Raw genomic sequence first — 16,950 nt, forward strand, 5'->3', positions numbered from 1 at the left:
GCTTGTGCAAGGTTAGTTCAGTGATCCCAGTCCAGTTTGTATGGCATTAGTGAAAATTCCAAGAAATTACTGTCATGACTAACTCTACTGATAATCACCTTAAGAATCAAGAAGAAATAAATACCAAGATAAGGTTTTCTGAGGTTAGCATCTAACCAGATAGATACAGCTGCCTCTCAGATTGTACAAAACCCAGACACAAACAGCCATCTGGCCACTCTTGCTGTAAGCTGGTAATGTACCAGAAGAAGCAGAGCTCCTTAGTCAAGTGCATCAAACTGTTGTAGTAAGAAGCCTCCTAGTAGCTACTTCCCAGAATCACCTTGACTTTGGGCAAAAAAAGTGCTCCAGCACTCAGTGTTGTGCCATACTTCAGTACAAGCAAGACTTTCCCAGAGCAACCCCATAAAACCAGGATTTGTTTACCAAACATGACTACAAGAGAGAACATGCTCACCAAGGGCTTCAGAAAAGAAGCACATTACATTTGCACTGAAAAGGTTGTCCTAGACGCAGGTGTGAAAAATGAAACAAGATGCAGACTTGAAAGCAAGACACATGTTGACCATTTTCAGTTAGTGAACATGTACTACTCTCTTACTGGCGCAAAATTATGGCTTTGATGTCTTATCCAGCATAGAATAGCAATTAGTAAGCTGTAATTGTACAAGTCATGAACTAAACCCGAACAATGCACATTGTGGTTGCTAGTCTGCATTTAGATTGGACACATCCATAATTTGGGCCTGTGTCTGAAACATTCTAAGCACCATCAGGTCCTTCTAAGGTCAGCAAGAATCATCAATATCTAGTACTTTGTAGAGTGGAGCCCCTGAGATTTAGAGAAACATTGAAACTAAATGCTCCCATCCCATGCTGATTAGGCTGTCTCCTTAGAAGAGGGATTACGTAGTGAAGAGGCAGAAGGCAAAACAAAAGCAAATGCAACTAAAGCAACCCATCATCAAAGACAGAACATAGTAAAACTCATAGCCACAGGAGTTGTAGTTTAAAATCACTGTGTCACCCGGTCAGGTTCCAAGACCAACATCTCAGTTAACTCAGAGGTAGGAGTGAGTGAGAGATGTCTTTGGGACACCTTCCTCAGTCCAGACATCAAAGTATCATGCAACTCATTCAGTATTTTCTTTTTCCTGAACATCCAAGATCTCAGCCATAACAGTGTCTTGGACAGGGCATGGTTTCCCCAACATTAAACAGTGTTTGAAAGAAATGCACTCACCCCAGCTCCTCACAGAAGTTCACAATGGCGTCAAAAGCTGTCATCACAGATTTGTCAGATTCTTTTAAGGTGCCTTTTTTTTCCTGAAAGTAGACAGGGACAAGAATTATAGTCTTCAATTTAAATATAAGCAGATAGAGTAACTCTAGCAATGACCAAATCCAACCCTTCTGATCAATATGGCAAACAGGCACAGACAGCACCCTGTCTCTGCTCCAGACTTCAGCTCACCCATGACTCTCTAACAGAGCTGGAGCTGGCAGCCCTTTCCCTTCCTGCTTCATCCTCTTCTGCTGTGCCTTGAAACAGGGCTATGGACAGCTCTAGACCCAGAAAAACTCATGTCATCTTCGCATATTCAGAGGTTACTGCAGGTAAATCAGATCAGAGCAAAGGCAGCACATCTAGGTATGTGGATACAATTCTGCAGATCTTACCTGGATGTTAGAGAGCTCCTTCTTAATCAGGAAGCTGACTTGATCCCGGTCATTCCTGGAGTAATAGAGGCGGCAGCGGGATGGCTTCCCATCTCTCCCAGCTCTGCCGGACTCTTGGTAATACCCAGCCATTGACTTAGCAATATTCCAATGGGCAACAAATCTGCATGGGGTAAGACAACAGGAAACATAGAGCTCCAGGTTTCTCAGATCGCTGCATACACAATTGTGTTGTCTGTGAACACCAACAACAGTAAAAAACAGGGCAGCAAAAGCATAAAAGACAGAGGATTTAGCAGAGCAAAGAATTTTGCACAGAGATTTAAGTCCTTTTAAGACACGAGATGCAAGGAAAGCAGCAGAGTGGTAAGAAAATAAATGCACCTGAACAACATGTGAGGAGTATATCACTCTGAATGGATGGAAAAAAATGGGCACATGAATATCCTAAATGTGCATACAGCTGTGCAGCTATGAAGACTGAGAATGAGGACATTCATTCAAGGAGTTTGGAAGATTTTACTATAAAATACAGCATTAATAAAAAAAGTCCTATTTATTTTGTGGAACACAATTTGAACATTACAGCACACATTATGAAAGACACTATTTTAAAAAGACACTTCTTTGCCAACAAAGTCTGCGTGGGAAATTCTGTCTCACCAAGCTCGCTTGTAGATGAGGACACCCTTCCGAGCCAGCAAATATGACTATAGAATCATTATTAAGCTTTATGTAATCTCTGAAGGAAGGTTTTCAACACTCCAATGCCAGACCACTTTAAACCTGCTTGTACCTGACTATTCAGCAGTTCAGCTGATAGCTGTGTTGAGAGGATTTTACAGTACAGTAACACTGCCAATATTTTACATACCAGTCTGCCTCAAAACCAGCATGTCTGAGAGGCATATGATGCATATGGGTGTGGAAAAAGATTAAATAACAAAAGCAGGCAACCATTTTTCTTCACACACAAACACTCCAAGAACAGGCCAGGCAGGAAGCATCTACACATTTAATCACCACCAGGAAGTCTACTGAATGAATTGATAAATATTCTCAAGCAAAACCGAATTAACAGTGGAGAGGAGCAGATTCCATCAGAAAGAGAGACAACGCCTCTGTTTTTCCTCCTATCCAGAAAAGTCACCTCTAGAAGTTGTCATGCCTGATCTTACTTGATAACATATGCATAAATACTTGGAATTCTGCTGCATAGAGCAAAGGCTAAGCAGCAGTACCTTGTTGCCTTGGCTTGGATATAATGTCCTTTTAAACTATTTAAAAACATACTGTAAAGAGGAATTTTAACTCCACTGGAAACTAACCAGATTACAAGCATGTTTCAGCTATATTTCACTTTCAGTCAGCCCATTGCATTTGAGTTAATCTTTGCGTTTTTGAATGACCACTGTACTGCACAGGGCAGAGTGGCTTAATTAATTAATGCATGCTACTATCCTAGCAGACTCCTCAGTTCTCTGTTGGGTAGCATGCATCAAGCAGTAAAATAGGCTGTCTCTGCTATGAGGTCCTGTTATGTGGCAGCACAGTGACACAGACAGAAGCATGGCACAGCTGTGAACTCATGGTTGTCTCAGTGATGCCCTGCCCCCCTCCCACAGTGTTCACAGCAATTGCTTTATGCAGATTTTAGAGTGAAGATCAGGTCTGTGTGGGGTGCTGTGTGAGCTGTACCCGAGTTACCCCTCTACTAAGTGATCACAGTTCACAATACTAACTCAGCACAGCTATACTGCTATGCAAGAATTCTAACAACACAGAGCAATTACGGTGACAGAAGTCCCAGAGGAACAGCAACTGAAACCATCTGGAAAGTTTCAGTCCTTGGACTATAGCTGTATTTTTTTTATACGGTTATTGCCATTCGTGAACTGCTGTTTTTTTCCCCCATTGCATTGCAAAAGGAGATCTCTAAAAAAAGCTGGCTCTGACTATTTTAGTCAAGGGTATATGAATAATTTTAGGTGCAGATTTTCTTCCCACCGCTTTTTAACAGCAACTATTACACTAAGAGAAGTGAAAGGGACAGCTGTGATTGCATTGAGATGGCTCTTTTTGAAACCCTAGAGGGTGTGGCAAAACCCAAGCATTCCTCCCATTTTCTTGGTTTTGAAGATGACTGGCAAAGAGGAGCTCTGGTGCCTCATTTTTAATTTCTTTACAAAACCCTTCCAGGTTTGTTTTTGCTGCTTCTAAGCTAAAAACCCTCCAGCTCTGTTTCTGTGGGTTTTACCAAGTGTTCATCAGGCATCTGAATCAGATGTATCAGGTGACAGCGAGACTGAGGCTTTCCCTTCCCACTGCTCAGGTTTCAGTCTCCGGTGGCGCAAAACACTCACACACACCTGACATTTGCTTTGTCTACTCCCATTCCAAAACTGATGGTTGCAACAATAACAGGAATCTTCTCCTCCATCCATTCATTCTGGACTGAAGTCCTGTCAGCTGCCTTGAGTCCTGGGAAGGGAAAAAGAAGGAAACAACAAGAAAAAAATTAAAAAGGAAAAAGAAAAGAAAAAAAGTAACAAGAGGATTTTCTTCCTCCTCCATTCCCCCACTTTGAGCCAACCCCCTCACTAAAAGTGACTGGTGTACACACTCCTCTTTGCCCATGTTTAAACTGGCTTGCGATCAAGCAGAAGTCAGCAGCTGCTGTTTCTATTCCAAAGAGAAAAATTCAGTTCCCTCCTGGGATAAAAGCAGTTATATTTAGGCCGTACAAGATCCAACAAAACCAACAGTTCTGGAGCAAAGGGAATACCATTCCATTGAAGGCTCTGCGCTTACCTCACAGACCTGACATGTGAGCATCAGAGACACTGCAGACCATGCCTACAAAGCTGTTTTCTAGGTAGCCCCAACCCAGGCCTTAAAGGTGGTACAGTTCAGTTCTACCAGCTACTGAGAGATGCAGATGGAGCTTCCAGTACCTGCGTGATATGCCTTGGCTTTCACTCCTCGGTAGCTCAATTCAATAGCCAGCTGGTCACACACATCCCTCATCCTGCAGTACACAATGCCACAGCCAGAGTACACCTGGGCAGACAGGAGAGAAAGTCCATGATGCTGTCTGAAGCCAGACAACAAAGCTGCAGTCATTAGCATGGTGGGGACAGGAGGGATGCCTAAAGATCATGTCTTCTACAAGCCAGTTCCCCGACAATTGAAAGATACGTCCTACAAGGCCCAACATCCACCAACTACAGTCCCCCAGTCCTCTCCCAGTGAACACAAGGCAAGACGCAGTCTCCCTCTGCCATACAAATAAACTCAGGTGCACAGGCTGTAACTGAGTTCCTGAGAGTTATGTTGGGAATTAGTGTTAGAGCAGGAAAGTCAACACAACACTTCCAAATGCTTCTGTTCATCCTCACCATGCTAGAGGAACAGAACACAATCCATCCAATGATAACCTGGCACATGACAAACCAAGACAGAAGTGCTAGTCACATGTTCCTCCTAATCAATTTTCTTTTAGACCAACCCCTTCCTGAGGGCACCTCTGAAAGGAATGCAGCCTTCACATTCTACCCGTTTTAAAGGAACTAAAAAACATATGTGAGCACTTTTAGAGGAACTAGAAAATATACAAGCTTTCCTTCCAGAGACTTCCTCCTTCCCTGCCACAGACTGGTCAGGGCCATACCAACCACTGGGAGGTCAGTGACCATTAAGGTAGCCTTTGTTCCGTTTAGCTTTCTTCCTTAAATGTAAAACCTACCCCAGTGGTATCCTTCACTTCAAGCGCCTTCAGACAGAAATCCTTCAAGTTGGTGTATGGATCAGTCAAGAGCTCTTTGAACTGCACATCATAGAACAAGTTAGATCTGAAGCAAGGAGTCTTAAATGTAGAAAGCGGCTGCTTTAGCTTGAGCGCTGCCACAATGTCCTCCTGGACCTCCTTGGTGGCAGTGGCAGTCAAAGCAACGCAGGGCGTATTGGGTATGCGAGTGCGCAAGGTGCCCAGCCGTAGGTAGTCAGGTCGGAAATCGTGTCCCCACTGGGAAACACAGTGCGCTTCATCGATTATCAGGTAGGACAAGAGGTTTCGGGACAGCAGAGAGTTCAGCGTAGGTTGGAAGGAAGAGGCGGCTGCCATCTCTGGGGTGATGTACAGGAGCTTTACTTGGGGCTTCTCACTTGCTAAGTCAGCCAGGATGGTCTTCTTTTCCTGGGCAGAAAGCTTGGAGTTCAGAGAGCAGGCTTTGATTTTCAGAGCCAGCAAGTGATCCACTTGATCCTAGAGCAAACACAAAATTAAATGAAAAGGAAATGGAAATAAAAGAAAGTCACCACCACCAAGAAAGGCTACTAGGGAGATCCAGGTGAGGCCCCAACTTGCACCTCCAGGACTGAGTCTCAGCACAACATATACCTACAGTCTGGGTATTTACATCTTCAACTCTAGATGTTGTTATTTTCGACTGTGAGCATATCTGTCCAGCTCTTGCACCCAACTGCATTTTTGTGCATCCATTCACTTTAGGACAGTCTTTTTGCTGCTAGGGAACACCAGCAGGGATCTGTGCAAAATAACTTTTTGTAGCCACAGTGAGCTGAAACAACCCACCAATGCATCTCAGTATTTATGCTATCAAGTTGTCACAGATGGAAAATGAATACTACCACCCAACAGCAGCAAAGTGCATTTCATTCCAAAATAATTAAAGGATGTTATAAACACAGCTGAGATAGGATGAAATACAAGGGTCATGCAAATCACCACCGCAAAAGAACCAAGTCTGGATGAGAATGATGCCATGAAAACCAAGAAGAAAACACAGCATCATATCCAGATGAACACTGAACGAACCAATTCACCTCCCTATGCCTACACACAGCTGTTCACTTGCACTTGACTAGCATATAACTTTTCGGAAGATATGAATAGTTCTGAGAAACAGATGTAATTATTTCACTCAATATCTGGTTTCAATGATTGATTTAATACCCACTGTTTTCATTCACGAAGTCAACTCTCAACCTTCCCTACAATAAACTACACAGACCAAGTTCTTCAAGTTCAGCTACAATGAAATACACCACGATCATTCCAGGCATAGCCACCCCGTCTCAGGGCTTGATGAGAAGACCTCTGAAGGTTCACTCCAGCTCTGTTTCCTAGGACTCACTGAGCCCATTCTCAACCTATTTGTAACTCTGACACATTCTGCTTCACCTCCAAATCTTACTGATGGTAATTCTTTGTAACTTCCATTTCACTGATAAAACATTGTCTGTGCTGGAGCTTAATCAGAAATCCTCACACTTGGAAAATAATCACTATTTAGAACACCTTCCTGAGATGTATTACCATGCCTGCTCTTAACTGTTAACACATATTACATTGAGACTGTAAAGGAGTTAAAAATCCACAAAACCCAAAACCCGAAACAGCAGTCTACAACACCAGATACCATGCAGTGCTAATCAAATGCTTTACAGAAGTCTAAGCAATGCTACAGCTGCTCTTACAGGGAAGTGTTTCTCCCAACAGGTGATGAAACATTAGAAAAGGCAAAGTACAGAAAAAAAAGTCTCACAGATGAAAGCTCAGGGAGCAGGTCTGCTAAACCAGCTTCTTCCCATGACAGAAAGACTGACTGCAACAAAAAGACATTCTGATGCAGCACAAATTATGCCTTTGAAGGCAACTTCATCACTCCGGCAGTTATTACTCTATAGGTAAAATGGCAGGTTTATTCTGGGGAAAGATCCAGTATGTTCTGTTTAAGGTACTCTGCTTTGTTGCCTCTGTATAGCACGCTGGAGGTAAGAGACAACTGCAGTACCTGGAGAAAGGCTCAGTTATAAAAACCGCAAGGTTAATTGTTAAAGAAGGAAAACATCCTTTTAGAGAACTGCATAGCATCCTACCAGACTTACTCTGCTCTGCAGCTAACTGCAGTCTCTTCACCTATCACCAGGGTAGGAAAAACACATGGAGACATCAAGAGAATCCAGAGGCAGGCCAACAGCAGAGACTCGTGGACAGAAAAACAAGAGGCAGCTGTGTCTCCAGAGTCTCCCAACCCCCTTCACTGACTGCTTTTCCACAGCCAACAGGAGACAGTTACCTGAATCAGTGCAATCAGAGGTGAAATGACAATGGTGATGCCCACTGCCAGAACTGCAGGAAGCTGGTAGCACAGGGATTTCCCTGCCCCTGTGGGCATGCATACAAAGACATCCTTCTCCCCTGCAAAGACAACAGAAGAAAGCTCAAAGCTACTGAATGGTGGTGAGTTCCCAGGGCTCTGACTGGAGGGGTGGGCAGAAAGGCTTGTAATTTGTGAGAAACAGCGTGTATGTGTGTGCACTGTGTGGCATACCAAAGAAACTTCATTTTTAGCTTCTGAAAGCATACCTGCAATGGATTCCTTCAAAGTGTCTCTGATTGCTTTGTAAACATTGAGAAACAGCCTTACAAAAGTACCAGAAGATACACAGAAACCAAGATAAAGCAAAGTTATTCACACTAATTTTTGTCCAGATGAGCTGCTTCCACTCATTTTACAGACACCCAGTTACCAAATTACCAGCCCCATGACAGATCTTTACCACATCCTTTTAAAGCTTATCCCAGAAAGGTACCTCATAAGAAATAAGGGCTGGAAATCAAAACCACATAGATATTATCATGCAGTTAGTAACTGTCACTGCACTAGATGGTATCCACTTCAAGTCAGGGAGATGCCAGTGCACGCAATGCTAACAGGTGGAGACACCCTGCTGACAGAGCACTGCTTTTGGCCGGTCCATCGTTAATAGCTGCTGGCGATATATGAAAATTAATTATATCGCAAGTGCCGAGTTTGACACTGTTCTGATTCACATTGTGAGACCTGCCAGGGCAGTGACAATTGGGAGCTTGTAGGTGTGAGCTGCCTGTGCGACCAACAGCGGTATGGTGGTGGATATAACACCAGCAAAATCTTGTTTCTGATAATGGTCGCATGATTTGGAGAACAGACACAAACTACCCTAGGAAATGAAGCCTTCTACCAGTATCATCTTTAACACAAGGACAGGTTTACTCTGAAAACATATAAATGTAACCAGTTTTGCCCTCATCTGACCATAAACGTGCCTGCAGACACCTCCAAAGGAGATAACGGCAACACTGCACTTTAGCATTTCTTATTTCCTGGTCGATGCAATAGCAGCGTTACAGAACCAGTGCAAGGCACAGGCAGGGCAAAGCCGTGCTCAGAGAGCTTGTGTGCAGCACGTGCTCGTGCTCCTGTGCCACTGAACCGATCTCAAGAGCAGCGCCACGCAGTCCTGCCTAGTCCAGGTGATGCAACTCCTCAAAAAAGGCGCGATACCAACTCCTGCAGCATCACCCCTGCAGGAAGATGGAAAACCAGATGCGCTTCCCATCTGTCCGATGCTGAGTCTCACCTCTCGCCACAGTCATGGTCGCGCTTTCCTGCAGGGAAGTCTTGAAGGACTCAAACCCGAAGACCTTTCGCAGTGCTTTCCGGACCCTGCCCTCCAGGCCCGGGGGACCCTCGCCGCTCATCGTAGAGAAGCTACGGAAGGTGACAGGAACCACCGCTAAACCCGAACGCCGCCACCCGCCTCCGGCCGCGGCCTCCCCGCCTGGTCGCTGCCTTCGCAACCTCGCCCACGGCTGCCCTGCCACGCGCCCCCTTCCTTGGGGCCTCCCCCAGGGGCGCCCCCCAGGCCCCTCACGGGAAGGGGGGCCAATATTATTTATTCTGGGACAACCCCCCCGCCCTAAGGCGTCCCCATGGGGCACGGGCGCGGCCTCTGGGCTGGGGCCACGCTGCGCCCCGACCGGCCCAGCCGCCGCGGCTGGGGGAGTTGTATCCTTCCGCCCCTCAGCGCCGTCGCGCCACAGCCGTGCGCCACAGCCGTACCCCTCCGCCCGCGGCCCCCACCCTCTCGCACTTGGTCAGGGCCCGGCAGGTGCTGTCGCGGCGCCGCGCGATGACGTCGAAAGCAATCTTAAAGGGGCAGCCGCCGCTCTCAGCGGTCCGGGCGCCTTTTATCCCTCCTCCATAGGAATCCCGCTCCGCCTCGCTGAGCGGTCTCTCCCTTCGCGCCGCGAGCGGCCGCCGGAGCCCTCCCGCCGCAGCGCGAGCCGCCCAAGGCGGAAGAGGGGCGCCGTTGCCATGGCGACTGCGCGGGGCGCGCCATCTCCGCGCGCCGGAAGCCGCTGTGGCGGAGGCGGAAGATGGCGGCGGCGAAGCGTAGCGTTCTCTCCTCGCTGGCAGTTTACGCTGAGGATTCAGACCCGGAGTCGGACAGCGAAGCTGGGACGGCGGGAAGCGATGGGGGAGCGGCCGCGGGTGAGGGCGGGGGTGGTAGCGGGCGGCGCAGGGGAGCCCCCGGCCCGGCCCGCCGCCCTCTCCTCCGCCAGGGGTAGGCCCGGCTCATTGCCATCTCCCCTTTCCTCATGGTTTTCCTTTTCCCTTCCTCCTTAGGAGAGAAAGGAGGCCTGGTCTCGGTTGGGTACGGAGATGACGACTTCACCCGCCTGGATGGGGACGAGGAGGGCTATGAAGAGGAGGACGATGAGAACAGCAGGCAGTCAGTAAGTACCTTTCTGCTCCAGGAGCTTGCCCTGAGCCCTTCCACGTGTCGCAGAGGGTTTTCTCCCTCCAAAGAATGCTCCCAAGTGGCAACCCATGGTGGAACCCAGAGTATCTGACTCCTGGTGTGGGTTTCAGCACTTTCTAAATGCTTCTGTGCACTTTGTTTTTGATTCAAAAGCGTTTGCCTTGAAACCCGTCAGCAGCCTGGCACAGCTCGTGTTGCTTGTTGCTAACTGTGTTGATGCCATTTGACACTTTTTACGGGGAAAAAGGCCATCGCAAGTCAACACCACACCAAATGAAAATTATTCTTTAAGCATAGCTGACATGAGATATGAGAACCTTGTAAGAGGAACACACTGTCGCATGGTCAGCTGAAGGATTAAAAAGAATAAAGTTCTGCGATGTCTTAAATTATTCTTTTGTGTATAACTCAACCCACCCGCAACATCAGGTTATCTTGATGTAACAGTGTCCTGTCTAGACGTGAGTGGCTTTTGCTTGTCATAGGTGCATGGCCTGTGCATAACCACCTAGATACTGAGATAACTGATGCTTTGTGAGACAGGGCATGTAGCTCACTACCTGTGGGTGCAGCTGTAACACACAAAAGGGCGTATAATCCTGTCATGTGTCTGTAGGAGCCAAACAATAATCTGGGGTGGGGTGGGGTGTCTCCTTTTTACCTCCTCAACTTTTTGCTTACCACCATATTAAGAATGTCTTACCTTGTCCGTGTTCCAGTCTTTTCCTCTACCACGTAGCCAGAAAAACAGGGCTGTGTTACTATAACCTTTCCTCACTGAAATCTACTTTGTATGCGTGAGATCAGTCTCTTATGAGACACTCGCTGTGTCTGCCATCTGTTTTCCCAAGTAGCAGACAAGAGATTGGTCGCTCTTGTTCTTGCTTTTGGTTTTGTCCCGTTGCTATACTGGAAAAGGTGCAAGCAGTAGCATTCAGGGTCTGCCCCTGGCATCTTGCTTAGCAAAGTAGTGAAGCTTCTTTACAGCTTTACTGATTCTTCTTTTTATATCCAAAACTTCTAGACCCTCCTTCAGTGAGATCTCTTTAGTTCAAAGGAAGTGGTAGGTGTGATACAGGTGCTTGTCAAGATCAGCTGTGTTTAGTTAGCATTGGCAAATGGGCAAGTAAATGGAGTAATCTTTATTGTGTGCACAATTTTCAGTGCAGGTTGCAGCTGTTCGTCATCTGGGAGGTACAGGTTGCTGTTCAAGTAATGGCAATCGAGTCACTCTGATGTCAGCCAGCAGATCCTGCATATATTTGTGGTTATAGAATGGATGTACACAGGGTACCTTCTCTCCAGTCTTGTTGAAGGAGAGCAATGCTTGAGTTTTTTTGCATTAAGTATTCTTTGATCAGAATCGAGAGCTTCCTTGATACTGCTTGTGCTAGTAGCTTATACTGGTTATGAGTTGTTTTTAGAATGCAGTGTGAGTTGGACTCGACTTGTGCTGGGTTTTTATCTAAACAACTCTGTGCTTATATTATCTACCTTAACAGTGACTGAAAAGTCTCTGGTTGTGGTGTTTTGTTTTGTTTTTTTCCAAAGGTGGTTCTCAATAATGCTTCTTTGTTTGTTGATGATGTTTCAATGATATCCCCTGCTAGTTTAGAAGGTCTGGGGAGCTGTTTCAGTTACCTGTCTATAACATGGATGATTCGACCCATTGTTGCTTTGTTGAAAATTAATTATCTTTATAATGTAGGTGGGACTTGGAGGGGAGAGGAACCTCATTTGTGATAAATGCCAAGTTACTTGGTACTATGGTTCTTTGCTAGTTAAAAACTTACTGTTACTAAACTTTGACAGTAAAGACTGAATTATTGGCATATGTACACCTTTCAGAAAGGTAAGCTGGAGAGTAGCTGAAGTGAAGGAATCTGATGTCTCACTTCTGCAGGATAGGCATATTAATTCAGGCAACTTAAACTTACTGACATTATTGTGTGGTCAATCTCTAGCTTGCCTTGCCAGATTTTGCTCCTGTGCTAATACTCTGAGGTGGGCATTTTGTTGTAAACTCTTCCTTTCAGTTGCATGTAATCATCTCACTTTTTTGTTTTCCCTTTTGAAGCTGAAACACCAAGTTCTTGTTTTGGGGCCAAAGTTGAAATTTGTGGCAAAGTTTGGAGGAAAAAAACATTCTGCTGAGTTGTGTGAGCATGAAAAACATTTTCTGCTCCTCAAACTTGTTTTGAACCCAGAGTATGTGTCTATGTCTAGAAACATAGGTAACTGTGAGACCCCCGGTGAAGTAGCTCTTAGGGCAGTGGAACAGTAGGCTTACCTACCAGTTGGGACCAAAGCTGGGGCTTACTTCTCACGTAATGACAAATTTTGCCAAAGGCTGAGTTGAGTGTTTTAAGCTCTCACAGGGCTTAAAATTTGCCCAGTGCTTTGGTTTCTTTCTGGGTCAAAACCACATTTCTGCGTAAAACATGAATGGAGTCTATTACTTAAAACAGTGACGTTTGTCAGTGGTTCCCTTCTGTGCAAGTTCACATCATCTACCAACGAGGCTACGAGAGCGCTACACAAATAAGAAAGATGCGGTGTCTGCTGGCATCACCGGATCCTTGGAACTTGGTGCTAGGCCAGACCCTCACCAAGCCTGCATGTTTGGTTGGATGGCAGGCCAGCTGTCTGTCCTGTGTGTGCTGCTGATGTATGCTTGGGAGTGTAATAGGTCTTGCAAATGCTGCTTTTTCTGTGAGTACTGCTAAATGGGAGTAAGTGCAAAAAGCCCGTTGCCAGCTGGAAGAGACAATTATCAAACGACAAATGCTTTTTTTACCCCAGATCTGTTGCTTCATGTTGTCTAGTTCTGAGCATTCAGGAGCTGCATGAGTTTTACAGGGGACTTCTGCTACTGAGTAATGCTTTTGCCTAAAGAAAAAAAAACACCAAAAACACCAAAACCAAACAAACCCCTTTCCCTGATGTAGGACTTGGTTTCTGGTCATGAGTGGGTGGGGTGAAACTACCTCCTGTGGAAAGGGTCTCGGACTACTGCTGGGCTGCTGAATGCGAGCCCTTTGCTGTAAGTGCAGTTACTTGCCAAGCCTGCTCTTTAAGCTTAATCCTGTAAATTCTTGTCTTGTAGGAAGATGACGATTCAGAGACTGAAAAACCTGAGGCTGGTGACCTAAAGGTATTTGAAAGTGTGGTATGGTGGTGGGGGGGGAAGTTTAGTACAAGAGGAGTAAGTCTTAACAGCATGGCTTGGTGTTCGTTTGTGATCTTCCGTAGCTAGTTTCATACTTTCCTTTTTGTAGTTGTAACGTGTTTTGTTTTTTTTTTTAACTTTAGTTCTGGCTTCTGCCAAAAGTAGTCAACCAGTTAGGCTATGGGCTGAGTCACGATCGAGATCTGCATTCATGAACTCGGTCATCTTGTGCATTAGATCTGAGGGAGGTTTTCTGACAGCATCTCACCTGTTTTGCAGTGATCTGGGAGATGTAGTATTCAGTACAGAATTCTCTTAGGACCTGTGTTAGTTGCAATACTTTCTTTGTTTAGAATAACTTAATGAATAAATGTTCATATGCTCCTGGGTGTTATGAAATGTGTCAAAATCAATTCAGTTGTCTCCAACTCTCTTTCTGTCCTTCTGAATGAAGCAGTTCTTTAAAGGTTGATTGAAAATTAAGAAAGTGAAATAACACCCCCAGATGACAGCTGTTATAAATAGTTGAAGTGATGTTTATATTGGGATTACATCTTGTTTCTGTTGAACAGCAGGTGTTTAACAGCACATAGACACATGCATCAGGCTAAAAGCTGGAAGACAGACAAAAGACCAAATCCATTTGAAACTTTGTAGAGAACTGGGCTCAAATTTTTATGCTGGTTCAGTTCCTCGTGCAATATAAGCAGCCTTGTGGGATACCAAGTGAATGGCAATTGCAAGAGCCTTTGTTTTATCCAGTAGCTTCCTCAAGGATGCCAACAGTCTCTAAGCTCAGCTAAGGAAATCAGAGGACTGTGCTGCAAACTGAAATTACGTAGAGCATTTGAATTGGCTTAGGGCTTTGATAGGACAGGATGAAGGGAAATTAATGTGTCTAGCTATTCTGCTTAAATTAGTTTTATAGCAGCTCCTTCTTCCAGTTTCCACAATATTTTTATGGGTTTGTGGTGATACGCAGGCGAAAATCTTGGCAGCTGTATTGCAGCTGGTGAAGTCTTACATTAATGCCTTTGGCATACAGGTAGGAGGCACTTTGGCAATGGAATGTATTGTCTCCTTTCCTTGTTGCAAGAAAAATAAATTGGAAGAGACAAAAAGGTAATCTCTCACTTTAATGATTTTTCTACTTCTGCATTTTTGCTGTTGTGGCTGGTAAGCATGCTAGCAAGATGTTTCTGTAAAAACTGCTGGATTCAAATGTGTACTGTGAAAGAAGAATAGATGAGATTTCTTTGAAAGAGAAATTTGGCGTACATCACCACAGCCTCTGTAGTCGGGCCCTGTTGCAGTTGTATGCATTTCTGTCTCCTCTAAAAGGGCTCTGGGACTGCAGGGCAATGGAGAAAAGATCTGGCAAAGAGAGAAAGAATGAAATCGGACTATAGTAGCTCTTGTCTGTGTAATGCATTACGGAAATCTTACCACTGAATTCTGTGGCTACTGCTTTAATATGTTGCTGATGTTTCGTGTTGGCTTGTTTAAAATGCATCTTCATTTCAGCGAGTTCTGTGCGCCACTGTCTGGGTGCATTTTGACTTTTTGAAGAAGATCTGCAAATGGCCACGGAGCAGTGTTTCAGCTTCAGTGGGGAAGCAATGCATTAAAAGCATTTTGTATCTTGCATATACTCTGCAAGAACTGAAAATGTAAATTAGAGTTAAAAATAAATTAAAAAAAAAAAGTAAAATTCAATTCCTGCCATCCTAGCATGCCATGAAAGGTGAGGATTTGAGAACAGGAGGGAGGCAGAGCTGAACTATAGCAGTTTCAGACTTTCATGTCATCCTTAATAGATGTCTTCATACATTAGTGAAAGAAGGGAATAGCCTCCTCTGGCCTCTTGGGGTTTTTTTTCATTCTAGCTAAAATAGCCAGCTGGCATTTGGGGTAGAGATAAAAGCACACCTTCGCTATGCAGTGTACCGCTGGGCAGCCCAGTGCTGGGCTGGTAATGGAGCAGGCAGGTTGCTATGTGGCATTCTGTGGGGCACTGATGGAGTTGTACTAGCCATGCTGTTAAGAAATTCACTCGGGACGGGGGGAGATGGAACATCGTTTTAAAAGTAGTTTTACCTGGAGCAGTTACAAATGTTTCCTATCCTCCTTTTCCACCAAGTGGCAGTGTTCTCCTTGTTCTTCGTACGACAGCTAGTAAGAGTTGTAGCTACTTTTTACCGCACTTTGGGTTTACAGTGAGACACTTGATTGTAGCTTGCTAACACTTTCAGGTAACTTTTATTTGGTTTTGTCCCAGCTGACTGCTGTAGTTGGTTTTGCTCTATCAGTTTCATTGTAAGACATCACAAACCTGGAAACATGTTTAAATAGATACCACAGACCCTTTACGTATGGCAAGGGCTTTTCCAGGGTCTGAATCTGACTGTACACAGATGGTAAATCCTTTAAAATGCATGAATGAGATAAAACCATTGCAATTTATCAGCTAATTATAGTAATTTCAAGCCTTCAATACACATTCAGCATTTTCTCTCCTGTTTTGCCTCTCTGTACATATGGTGAATGAACTACTTTGTAATTATGTCTTGAATCATTGACCAGGACGCTTGAGCCAGATTGTGTGGAGGAGTTCCCTTGTTGCTAGTACATCCTGTGATTTGGCCTCATTCTGCACTTGGATAGTACCAGATGTAAAACCTCCAGAAGGTTTGGTTAGTGTGAGTTGTGGGTATAGACTGAGGAGACCAAAAATGGGGGATGATGTAAAAACTGTCTGGTAAAGTGATGATGGGAGAGTGGAATTTGGAGCCTGCCTCAGATGGCCCCACTGGGGACATATTTTTCTACCCCACTTACGGTGTTTGTATTTATCTCAGGTTTTCATCTTGATTCCAGAGAGTATGCCCTTGTTGATCTTGATGAAGGTGCATCTGTCTGTCTGTACAGCCCTTGTTCCTCACAAGAGGTGAAGTCCCATCTAGTCAAAGGGCTAGATGGGACTGCAGCTTTCCTGTGTTGTGTTTTTTTTTTAATTTTGCTGAGTAGCAAGTCACAATAAGCTTTTCAAGTTCAAACACTGTGGTGTCAAACTGCTGTCTTCGGTCTACTCTCAGAGAGATAGGCAGAGACTTCTCTATACACCTCTTTGGGAGTAGAAGAATAATTAAGCTTCATCAGTGTCTGAAAGTGTTTTTCCAGAGCAGATTTCTGGCCTGTAGGATTCACTGTCACTGAGCACCTGTGAGTCAGTCCCAAACACTGTGTGCTCACAGCAAAAAGCAGAATCCTCGTCTTTAAGTAGTCAAGTCTGGTTAGATATGTCACATCCTGTACCTGCATTTTGAAGTGCTTCAGGCACTCATGGAACTGGAGGTTTCAATCTAAATAAAACTAATTGCTTTTCCAAATTTCACGGATGGATGTGCACAGTCTCTGGAACAGGACATATTGGTGCCCAAAATCACTTTGGGGTCCCAGCTCTTAAGTGAGTGGTCACCAATCGTAAA

General features: G+C 44.9%; 2 protein-coding genes across 8 annotated transcripts in view; one reads left to right on the forward strand and one right to left on the reverse strand.

Moving 5' to 3' along the window:
* Positions 1 to 9,797, reverse strand: part of RECQL5 (RecQ like helicase 5) — a 39,744-nt gene extending 29,947 nt beyond the window's left edge. The window contains exons 1-8 of one of the 6 annotated variants that reach the window (XR_008820221.1): positions 9,622 to 9,786; positions 9,109 to 9,239; positions 7,782 to 7,903; positions 5,426 to 5,944; positions 4,635 to 4,740; positions 4,050 to 4,161; positions 1,681 to 1,843; positions 1,244 to 1,326 (exon numbers count right to left, since the gene is read on the reverse strand). Coding sequence is in view for 5 of the 6 variants with exons in the window: in XM_056328728.1 (XP_056184703.1) it covers positions 1,244 to 1,326; positions 1,681 to 1,843; positions 4,050 to 4,161; positions 4,635 to 4,740; positions 5,426 to 5,944; positions 7,782 to 7,903; positions 9,109 to 9,229 (1,226 nt within the window). In the remaining variant the exon portion in view is untranslated. Of the gene's footprint in view, positions 1 to 1,243; positions 1,327 to 1,680; positions 1,844 to 4,049; positions 4,162 to 4,634; positions 4,741 to 5,425; positions 5,945 to 7,781; positions 7,904 to 9,108; positions 9,240 to 9,590 lie in introns of those variants that run through there. The other 5 variants (XM_056328728.1, XM_056328723.1, XM_056328737.1 and 2 more) reach the window with 5 other exon arrangements.
* Positions 9,798 to 9,863: 66 nt separating this feature from the next.
* Positions 9,864 to 16,950, forward strand: part of SAP30BP (SAP30 binding protein) — a 31,565-nt gene continuing 24,478 nt past the window's right edge. The window contains exons 1-3 of one of the 2 annotated variants that reach the window (XM_056328762.1): positions 9,866 to 10,022; positions 10,158 to 10,267; positions 13,400 to 13,447. In XM_056328762.1, the coding sequence (XP_056184737.1) occupies positions 9,908 to 10,022; positions 10,158 to 10,267; positions 13,400 to 13,447 (273 nt within the window). In that variant the 5' untranslated portion in view covers positions 9,866 to 9,907. Of the gene's footprint in view, positions 10,023 to 10,157; positions 10,268 to 13,399; positions 13,448 to 16,950 lie in introns of both variants that reach the window. The other variant, XM_056328772.1, reaches the window with a different exon arrangement.

The sequence above is a fragment of the Falco biarmicus genome, chromosome 1, assembly GCF_023638135.1.
Source record: "Falco biarmicus isolate bFalBia1 chromosome 1, bFalBia1.pri, whole genome shotgun sequence".
NCBI classification, from domain to species: Eukaryota; Metazoa; Chordata; class Aves; order Falconiformes; family Falconidae; genus Falco; species Falco biarmicus.